The 10,805-nt window shown below is 41.4% G+C and overlaps 1 protein-coding gene across 1 annotated transcript in view; it reads right to left on the minus strand.

Moving 5' to 3' along the window:
• Positions 1-203: 203 nt before the first annotated feature.
• Positions 204-10,805, minus strand: part of LOC133610174 (uncharacterized) — a 14,504-nt gene continuing 3,902 nt past the window's right edge. Inside the window, exons 2-5 of the mRNA XM_061966258.2 lie at positions 8,833-9,075; positions 7,236-7,508; positions 581-823; positions 204-479 (exon numbers count right to left, since the gene is read on the minus strand). Of these exons, the coding sequence (XP_061822242.1) occupies positions 204-479; positions 581-823; positions 7,236-7,508; positions 8,833-9,075 (1,035 nt within the window). The remainder of the gene's footprint in view (positions 480-580; positions 824-7,235; positions 7,509-8,832; positions 9,076-10,805) is intronic.

Below are 10,805 nucleotides of genomic sequence, written 5' to 3' on the forward strand. Positions count from 1 at the left end.
GTTGACTTTTATGAAGTTTTTTATTATTTGTTGTGATTCCAGTAGGGCTGTTTTGCTTGGAAACGTCCTGGCAACTGGTTTGGGTGGCGACAATACTGAACTACAAAACACAGATTACAATAAAGACTGCAGTGAAACATGGCAGGCTTTAGGAACAGAAGGGTGCAAACGCTTAGTCAGGGTAAAAATAAATACATTTGGAATCAATTGACCTCGGTGACGCGCCTCAGAGAGCCGATGGTAGGACTGGCGCTGCCCCACTCGCTGTGCCTGCGGTACTCGCCGGGGCGCAGGAAGTACTGGCGCCCCCTGTAGTTGGGGTGCTCGTGCAGCATCCAATACCCCTCCATCACGTTGACTGAGGAGATGTCGTGGGTGTGGAAGCGCTCGTTCAGATCGGGGCAGTCTTCTATTAGCTCCATGTTCTGGCCTCCGAAATCGGAGCGCTCGAAGATCTTCATCCTGTAGCTGCCGTTGTACTGAAAGACAGTTTTGATTTTGAGGTCAAAAACTGTTACATGGGCTTTGCGGGCGAAAACGTTCCAAGAAAGCGGTGCCACAGATAAGCACTGAAACTCACGGGTGGAACCATACGGCAGGAGCGGATGCAGTCGTTGAAGCCGGCCCAGCGCTGGTAGTCGGGGTAGTCGCCCTTGTGCAGCATGTACTGGTAACCGCCGTAGTTGGGCTTCTCGTAGGCCACCCAGCAGCCGTTCTCCACGCGTATCGAGTTGCAGCGGCTGAAGTAGTTCTGCATTTCCGGGCTGTCACTTTTGCACTCATAGTGACGGCCCTTGAAGTTGCGGTCCTCGTAGAATATAATCTATGTGGGGAAACCGTCAAACGGACATGTTAAGAAAGAAACTGGAACGAAGGGAATGATGTGGAATTAGGTTGACAAAGTTGGAAAGAAGTATACACTGTAAGAGTTTAGGGTCTGGTGAGACTTAGGGTTATAGCACTCGGGCTAGACTTAGGTTTAGGGATAGGATTAGGGTCGAGTTGGAGATAAGGGTAGAGTAAAATCAAAGACCATAGTTGGAGTTAGCGCTAGGGTTACAGCTTGATACAAGGAATGTGAAGACTTTGGACTAGAGTGAGGACTAAGATTAGAACCGAAGTTAGAGCAAGGGATATAGCTTGATATATGCACGGTGGAAGAGGGGTTAGTGCATCTGCCTCACAATACGAAGGTCCTGAGTAGTCTTGGGTTCAATCCCCAGGCTCGGGATCTTCCTGTGTGGAGTTTGCATGTTCTCCCCGTGACTGCGTGGGTTCCCTCCGGGTACTCCGGCTTCCTCCCACCTCCAAAGACATGCACCTGGGGATAGGTTGATTGGCAACACTAAATTGGCCCTAGTGTGTGAATGTGAGTGTGAATGTTGTCTGTCTATCTGTGTTGGCCCTGCGATGAGGTGGCGACTTGTCCAGGGTGTACGCCGCCTTCCACCCGATTGTAGCTGAGATAAGCTCCAGCACCCCCCGCGACCCCAAAAGGGAATAAGCGGTAGAAAATGGATGGATGGATATGGAATTCATAGATTTAGGTCTTGAGTTAGGGGTAAATTTAGGACTAAGTCTAGCATTTTTGAGTTAGAGTTAGGTTAGCTTGCGATAAGAAATTGATAGATTTTGGGCCAGAGCTAAAGTTGGTTGAAAGTATTACTAGATTTGGGGTCAGGGTTAGAGCTAGGGTTAGGGTTCAGGCTTAGCAGAGTGTTAAGGCTATGTTTGGGGTAAAGGTTAGATTTATAGTTGGGGTTTAGGCTACTTTTAGGCATAGCACTAACTTGGTTTGGTAAAGAGCTAGTACTAGAGTTAGGGCTAGTGTTTAAGACTTGGACTTTTGTCAAGGACTACTGTTATGGACAGAAATAAGGCAATGGTTAGGTTTAGAGTTAGCATTAATATTAAGTATAGCATTTGAAGAATGTTTATGGTTATGATGTTAGTTTATTTCGAACATGCGTACGGTTACAGTATGATTAGTCAGTTCTACTGTTACTGTTTAAGGCTACGGTCAGGGCTACAGTTATGTTTAGGGTTAGATTTAAGGTTAGAGCTAAAGTTAGTTTTGGGCAAGTGCAAAAGTTGGGGCCAAGGTCAGGGCTTGGGGTAGCACTAGGGTTAGGCTTCGGGCTTGCCGAAGAGTTGGGAATAGGTCTGGGGTTAGGGACAGATTTAGAGTTGGGGCTTTGGCTGGTTTTAGGTATAAGATTAGGTTTGGGGCTAGAACTAGGCAAACGATTAGACCTGGTTTAGGATAGTTAGGGCTCGCGTTCAAGGCTTGGTCATAGGTTAAGACTAGGGTTAAAGAGGAACTGCACTTTTTTTTTGGAATTTTGCCTATCGTTCACAATCATTATGAAAGACATGACAGATGGATTTTTTTTAATGCATTCTAAATATTAAATAAACGTAAATAAAAATCCGCTTACAGCGGAGCCAATGGGAGCTTCACTATTCCGCCCATAAAAACCGATAAAGAAACATTCAAAAGCGCAAACAATACTCCATTTACATTTCATGACTCGGATATTAACCAAGTATTAGTGATATTGTTATTATAAGCACTAACGCAAACAAACTATTTATAGCGGCGCCGTGATCACTTCCGTGTCTCCCTAAGTTTACATCATCCAGTGGTCTGCTGCTTCCTCGCTTCCTTGTAAGTTTTTTCTAGATCATAAATCATGCATTTAACCCGGACAGAAGACGTCTGAGTAGGTATTCCAACAAGTTGGTACACTTTGACAGCCATTTAGGACCTGAAACTTGCGAGGACGACACTAAAGACGCATGTTTTTTAAGGGCTTTAAAGGCGGAATTGAGAAAGCGGACTTTTGATCACATTTATTTAATATTTAGAATATTACATTCGTAATGAATGAGGCAAAATTCTCCCAAAAGTGCAGTTTCCCTTTAAGGCCTCCTGTTATATACATATATAAGGCTATGGTTTGGTCTAAAGGCAGGGTTAAAATAAGGATTTGCATTCAGAGGAATAAATATATACAAAACACTGCTATGTTGAGGGTTAGAGCTAGAGTCCGGGCTCAAGTTATGTTTAGGGTTAGTGTGAAGGCCAAAGTTGGGGCTCGAGTTAGGTTAGGGTTCGAGATCGGGCTACCCTAATTAACTAAACCACACTACTGGCCTGTCCTGAGCATCATGTACTCAAAACATTACAGAATATCAAAACATACTTGAGTTTGGATATTAAGTTGTCCACTTATCAGATATTTTAGGCGCTACATTGACACAAACACAACAAATGAACAACAACAAGTTAACAATTTGTTGTAGAATTGGTCGTTCAATATAAGCAATATGTACCGTATTTTCCGGACTGTAAGGCGCACTTAAAATATTTTTTTTCCTCAAAACTCGACAGTGCGCCTAATGTAAGGAATAATTCTGGTTTTGCTTACCGACCTCGAAGCTATTTTATTTGGTACATGGTGTAATGACAAGTGTCACCAGTAGATGTCGCCGTCTGCTTTGCTGGAACATTCGAAAAATGGCGCAGGAAAACAGTTCGGATAGTTTAGCGGAGAAACATCTTGAGGTTATTGCTTCAATGTAGAAAAGTGTACGACCTAAATCGTCAAAAGTGTGGGAACACTTTACTTTAAAGACTTCAAAGAAGACCGTTTCCTGAAAAATGGCACGCAAGTACAACATTGCTTCAGGAGCACCTGAAAAGGAAACAGGTTGGAGCCATGGATGAAGGGAAGAACTCACGGTACGTAACTTTTTAAGTCCATAGTGGCAACAGGCATTCATGAGTTCAGCTTTTTTGTGAGTAACGTTAACGTTATGCCTTTGTTGCAACGCGGGGCTGATAATGTGACTCAGTTTTGAGAGACAAAATGCACGGTTACCAATTTCGAAATAAACGTAACGGACAGAAATATCTCAGGTTGGTTTCATAATGGATCAATGTAGCCGGGCCCGATAAAACTATATAAATATATTTAGATTTGAGTGACTCTTTAGTATAACTAAACGTTATGAAGGTGCTGGAATATTTCATGCTATTATTCAGAGGCAGCCTAAAATGAATCCTTTATTATTCACAACAGAAACGTGTACAATATCTGATTCAGTTCTGATCTGATGAGTTACATTTCTATGTTATTATTGCTGTATGCTGCATCCCCAATGTCCAACACATGGTGCCAGTATGCTGTTTTTTTTTCAATAAAATACTGGAAAGGATAGAAATGTAGTTTGTCTCTTTTATCCGATTATTAATCGAAGTAATAATCGACAGATTAATCGATTATCAAATTAATCGTTAGTTGCAGCCCTACAATTTACAAACCCCGTTTCCGTATGAGTTGGGAAATTGTGTTAGATGTAAATATAAATGGAATACAATGATTTGCAAATCCTTTTCAACCCATATTCAATTGAATGCACTACAAAGACAAGATATTTGATGTTCAAACTCATAAACTTTATTTTTTTTTTTGCAAATAATAATTAACTTAGAATTTCATGGCTGCAACACATGCCAAAGTAGTTGGGAAAGGGCATGTTCACCACTGTGTTGCATGGCCTTTCCTTTTAACAACACTCAGTAAACGTTTGGGAACTGAGGAGACACATTTTTTAAGCTTCTCAGGTGGAATTCTTTCCCATTCTTGCTTGATGTACAGCTTAAGTTGTTCAACAGTCCGGGGGTCTCCGTTGTGGTATTTTAGGCTTCATAATGCGCCATACATTTTCAATGGGAGACAGGTCTGGACTACAGGCAGGCCAGTCTAGTACCCGCACTCTTTTACTATGAAGCCACGTTGATGTAACACGTGGCTTGGCATTGTCTTACTGAAATAAGCAGGGGCGTCCATGGTAACATTGCTTGGATGGCAACATATGTTGCTGCAAAACCTGTATGTACCTTTCAGCATTAATGGCGCCTTCACAGATGTGTAAGTTACCCATGTCCTGGCTACTAATACACCCCCATACCATCACAGATGCTGGCTTTTCAACTTTGCGCCTATAACAATCCGGATGGTTCTTTTCCTCTTTGGTCCGGAGGACACGACGTCCACAGTTTCCAAAAACAATTTGAAATGTGGACTCATCAGACCACAGAACACTTTTCCACTTTGTATCAGTCCATCTTAGATGAGCTCAGGCCCAGCGAAGCCGACGGCGTTTCTGGGTGTTGTTGATAAACTGTTTTCGCCTTGCATAGGAGAGTTTTAACTTGCACTTACAGATGTAGCGACCAACTGTAGTTACTGACAGTGGGTTTCTGAAGTGTTCCTGAGCCCATGGGGTGATATCCTTTACACACTGATGTCGCTTGTTGATGCAGTACAGCCTGAGGGATCGAAGGTCACGGGCTTAGCTGCTTACGTGCAGTGATTTCTCCAGATTCTCGGAACCCTTTGATGATATTACGGACCGTAGATGGTGAAATCCCTAAATTCCTTGCAATAGCTGGTTGAGAAAGGTTTTTCTTAAACTGTTCAACAATTTGCTCACGCATTTGTTGACAAAGTGGTGACCCTCGCCCCATCCTTGTTTGTGAATGACTGAGCATTTCATGGAATCTACTTTTATACCCAATCATGGCCCCCACCTGTTCCCAATTTGCCTGTTCACCTGTGGGATGTTCCAAATAAGTGTTTGATGAGCATTCCTCAACTTTATCAGTATTTATTGCCACCTTTCCCAACTTCTTTGTCACGTGTTGCTGGCATCAAATTCTAAAGTTAATGATTATTTGCAAAAAAAAAAAAAAAATGTTTATCAGTTTGAACATCAAATATGTTGTCTTTGTAGCATATTCAACTGAATATGGGTTGAAAATGATTTGCAAATCATTGTATTCCGTTTATATTTACATCTAACAAAATTTCCCAACTCATATGGAAACGGGGTTTGTAGAAAAAAATAAAAATAATATGACTACTTTAATGCGCCCTATACTCCGGTGCGCCTTATATGCATACTTGCCAACCTTGAGACCTCCGATTTCGGGAGGTGGGGGCGTGGTCGGGGGTGGGGCGTGGTTAAGAGGGGAGGAGTATATTGACAGCTAGAATTCACCAAGTCAAGTATTTCATACATATATATATATATCTACATCCTGAAAAAATGCAAACAAAACTGTGTTTAGATCATTGATACTTCAAACTTGCATAAAAATAACATGAATATAACATAACTTGGCTTCTGAGAGCTTCAAAATGTAATAAATAAAATGCTCAAGTTTTTGATAAACAAACAATTATTTTAATAATTAAATATGGTCATTTTAAATGAATTATTATGATAATTTAAAATTAATCATTTCAAATATGTTTATTTTAATGTACCGGTATAATTCTATGGCTTGATGTAATAAGGAGTCAGAAAAAATTAAAATAAAAATACAATTAATGTTGATGTTTTTAGCAAAATATAGTAAACATTTATTTATTTATTTTATTTTTTTTAATTAGTAAATATATTTATTTTTAAGTAAGATAAACATAATAATACAATGTATCTTTTGTCTGGATGATTTAGTTCTTGTCACCCTGTTGTCCTCCCGTCGTGAAAAAAGGCTGTCCTCACTCAGGCCACGCCCCCTCCAGCTCCGGCTGAAAATCGGGAGATTTTCGGGAGAATATTTGTCCCGGGAGGTTTTCGGGTGAGGCGCGGAATTTCGGGAGTCTCCCGGAAAATTCGGGAGGGTTGGCAAGTATGCTTATATGTGAAAAAAGATTGGAAATAGACCATTCATCGGCAGTGCGCCTTATAATCCGGTGTGCCCTATGGTCCGTAAAATAGGGTAATAAAAACAAAATGTGGTTTTATAGCAGTCAAACAAGACAAATCAGACTTTACAACAGACAAGGATAAAAAGCTACAAAACACAGAGTGAAGGTTGTAGTTAGCACACTTACCTTGCTCATTGTCTTTGTGTTTAGCTGCGGTCAGAACCAATGCGAGGTCCCATCAGGCCTCTTTATAGACCTCGCTGGCTTTATAGAGCGACGCCAAACAAAGATTGGCCGCGTCAGCAGATTGTCCGACGACGACCACGCGGCCGCTTTGTCTCTGCTAAACGCTGCGTGAAATACTGTACCGCTGCACTTTCCACAAAAAGAGCAGCGCCCGAAAAAGCTTGTTGATGATGTTGCAAAAATTTTCGTTTCAACTTGTGAAATAACCCAAACAAGTCAAGAGTCTGTTTCAACATGATTAGTTTAATGTCACGTTTCACTTCAATTGAGGGACTTCATCCTGCGGAGCGAGCCCACCATGGGGTGGTGGCAGCCCCAGTCGCCGCAGGCCCTGTACTCGCCCGGCCGCAGGAAGTACTGGCGTCCCCGGTAGTTGGGGTGCTCGTAGAAGACCCAGTAACCCTCCATGATGTTGCAGGAGTAGATGTCGTGGGAGCGGAAGCGGTCGTAGAGGTCGGGGCAGTCGTCCATGAACTCCATGGCTTGTCCCGCCATGTCCGGCCGGTTGTAGATCCTCATCTTGTACGATCCTCGGTACTAGGAAGGCAAAATGAGGATTATGGCATACTTGCCAACCCTCCCGGAGTTTCCGGGAGACTCCCGAAATTCAGCGCCTCTCCCGAAAACCTCCCGGGACAAATTTTCTCCCGAAAATCTCCCGAAATCCAGGCGGACTCAGGTCCATGCGGACCTGAGTCCGCTTTCCCACAAAATGAACAGCGTACATGCCCAATCACTTTATAACTGTAGAATGATAGAGGGCGAGTTCTTGGTTTCTTATGTGGGTTTTTTGTTAGGCAGTTTCATTAACGTCCCCCCGGACCCAGCGCGGCAACAACACACAACAACAGCAGTCACGTCTGCCGTAAAGCAGTTTGTCTGCCGTAAACAGCAATGTTGTGACACTCTTAAACAGGACAATACTGCCATCAAGTGCATTTGATGAAAGCATTTTTGTGCGTGCCACACAGCAATGCATCATCAGCATGGTTAGAAAAATAGTGACAGAGAATAGAACAAGGATGGACAATTCAATACATAACTCAACAATGAGTAGATGAGTGTTATCTGTGTGTATATGTGTAAATAAATGAACACTGAAATTCAAGTATTTATTTTATATATATATATATATATATATAAATATATATATATATAATAAAATAAATATATATTTATAGCTAGAATTCACTGAAAGTCAAGTATTTCTTGTATATATATATATATATATATATATATTTATATATATATATATATATATATATATATAATATCAAATACTTGACTTAGTGAATTCTAGCTGTAAATATACTCCTCCCCTCTTAACCACGCCCCCAAACACCCCCCGCCGCCCCCCCACACCTCTCGAAATCAGAGGTCTCAAGGTTGGCAAGTATGGATTATGGGATTGTCCTAAACCCCTTTTTGTCAACTCTTTGCCCTGAGATGATCTTCCGCTTTAAATTCAAGGGAGCGCTGGCTTTCTTTAAGCAGCAACAGATGAGCAACTACTCTTTGGGGGCGTGACAGAAGTTGAGATTTTTTTGTTGTTGTTGCATTATTATCATCACACCCCCGTCTGGAAAAGTGCCAGAAGCCCTGAGCGTGTGATTAGCGGAATTAGAATGAAGGCACCGAGTCTTATGGGGTCGTATGATATTCCTTTTAAAGGCTGACTGCTTCTCCTTGTGGGCTTCGCAGCGAAGCCTTTCATGCTCTGACCTGCCAAAAGGATCTCTAAATGGAATCAAAAGGCGGCCGTGATTGACATCCATTTTGAAAAGGCGGCATTTGATGTGCAAGGTGAGCCGAGTGCGCGCGGCGGGACTCGCGGTCCAAGCTGTCGGTTTGATTGACTTACGGGGGGGAACATCTGGCAGGAGCGGATGCAGTTGTTGAAGCCCATCCAGGTGCGGTGGTCGGGGTACTCTCCCGGGCTGAGGATGTACTGGTAGCCCGAGTAGTTGGCCTTCTCGTAGGCCACCCAGTGACCGCCGCTCACCCGGACCGAGTTGCAGCAGCTGAAGTGCCGGAAGGTGTCCGTGCAGTCGCTGCTGCACTCCCAGTGGCGGCCCTGGAAGTTGCGGCCTTCGTAGAAGACAATCTTGAAGGAGAGGAGGGACCGTTGATTGTTATTCCTTCAATGAGCTACAGGGGGCACTGCTCTGCTTCAGATAAGCAATCACAGGTCCAACGGTATGACAACACATAGATTCAGGGTTGAACATAGGCAAGACATTGATACAACATTGATTATACATACTTGTCCTTTAAAACTGACTTTGAAACAACGTTGCAAAAGAGCTGTATTTGGAAATTGAGACAACGTTGGTGTCTGACGTTGGATCCACGTTGTTGGTTGGGAAATGACCAAATTTCAATGGTCAAATCAACGTCACAACCTGACATTAAACAAACGTCTTCAAAAAGCGTGTTGTTTTAACGTTGTATTTGTGTTGTAGAATTTGGGAAATGACCAAATTTCAATGGTCCAATCAACGTCACAACCTGACATTGAATAAACGTCGTCAAAAAGTATGTTGTTACAACGTTGTATTTGTGTTGTAGAATATTGGTTGGGAAATACCCAAAATTCAATGGTCAAATCAATGTCACAACCTGACATTGAATAAACGTCGTCAAAAAGCATGTTGTTACAACGTTGTATTTGGGTTGTAGAATATAGGTTGGGAAATGACCAAATTTCAATGGTCAAATGAACGTCACAACCTGACATTGAATAAACGTGTTTAAAAAGACTGTTGTTTCAATGTTCTATTTGTGTTGTAGAATATTGGTTGGGAAATGACCACATTTCAATGGTCAAATCAATGTCACAACCTGACATTGAATAAACGTCGTCAAAAAGCATGTTGTTACAACGTTGTATTTGGGTTGTAGAATATAGGTTGGGAAATGACCAAATTTCAATGGTCAAATGAACGTCACAACCTGACATTGAATAAACGTGTTTAAAAAGACTGTTGTTTCAATGTTCTATTTGTGTTGTAGAATATTGGTTGGGAAATGACCAAATGTCAATGGTCAAAACAACATCACAACCTGACATTGAATAAACATGGTCAAATAAGCATGTTGTTTCAATGTTGTATTTGTGTTGTAGAATATAGGTTGGGAAATGACCACATTTCAATGGTCAAATCAACATCACAACCTGAAATTGAATAAACGTTGTCAAAAAGCATGTTGTTTCAACATTGTATTTGGGTTGTAGAATATTGGTTGGGAAATACCCAAATTTCAATGGTCAAATCAACGTCACAACCTGACATTGAATAAACATGGTCAAATAAGCATGTTGTTTCAATGTTGTATTTGTGATGTAGAATATTGGTTGAGAAATGACCACATTTCAATGGTCAAATCAACGTCACAACCCGACATTGAATAAACGTGTTTTAAAAGACTTATGTTTCAATGTTGTATTTGGGTTGTAGAAAATGGGTTGGGAAATACCCAAATGTCAATGGTCAAATCAACGTTACAACCCGACATTGAATAAACATGTTTTAAAAGACTGTTGTTTCAATGTTGTATTTGTGTTGTAGAATATAGGTTGGGAAATGACCAAATTTCAATGGTCAAATCAACGTCACAACCTGACATTGAATAAACGTGTTTAAAAAGACTGTTGTTTCAATGTTCTATTTGTGTTGTAGAATATTGGTTGGGAAATGACCAAATGTCAATGGTCAAAACAACATCACAACCTGACATTGAATAAACATGGTCAAATAAGCATGTTGTTTCAATGTTGTATTTGTGTTGTAGAATATAGGTTGGGAAATGACCACATTTCAATGGTCAAATCAA

The sequence above is a fragment of the Nerophis lumbriciformis genome, linkage group LG11, assembly GCF_033978685.3.
Source record: "Nerophis lumbriciformis linkage group LG11, RoL_Nlum_v2.1, whole genome shotgun sequence".
NCBI lineage: Eukaryota > Metazoa > Chordata > Actinopteri > Syngnathiformes > Syngnathidae > Nerophis > Nerophis lumbriciformis.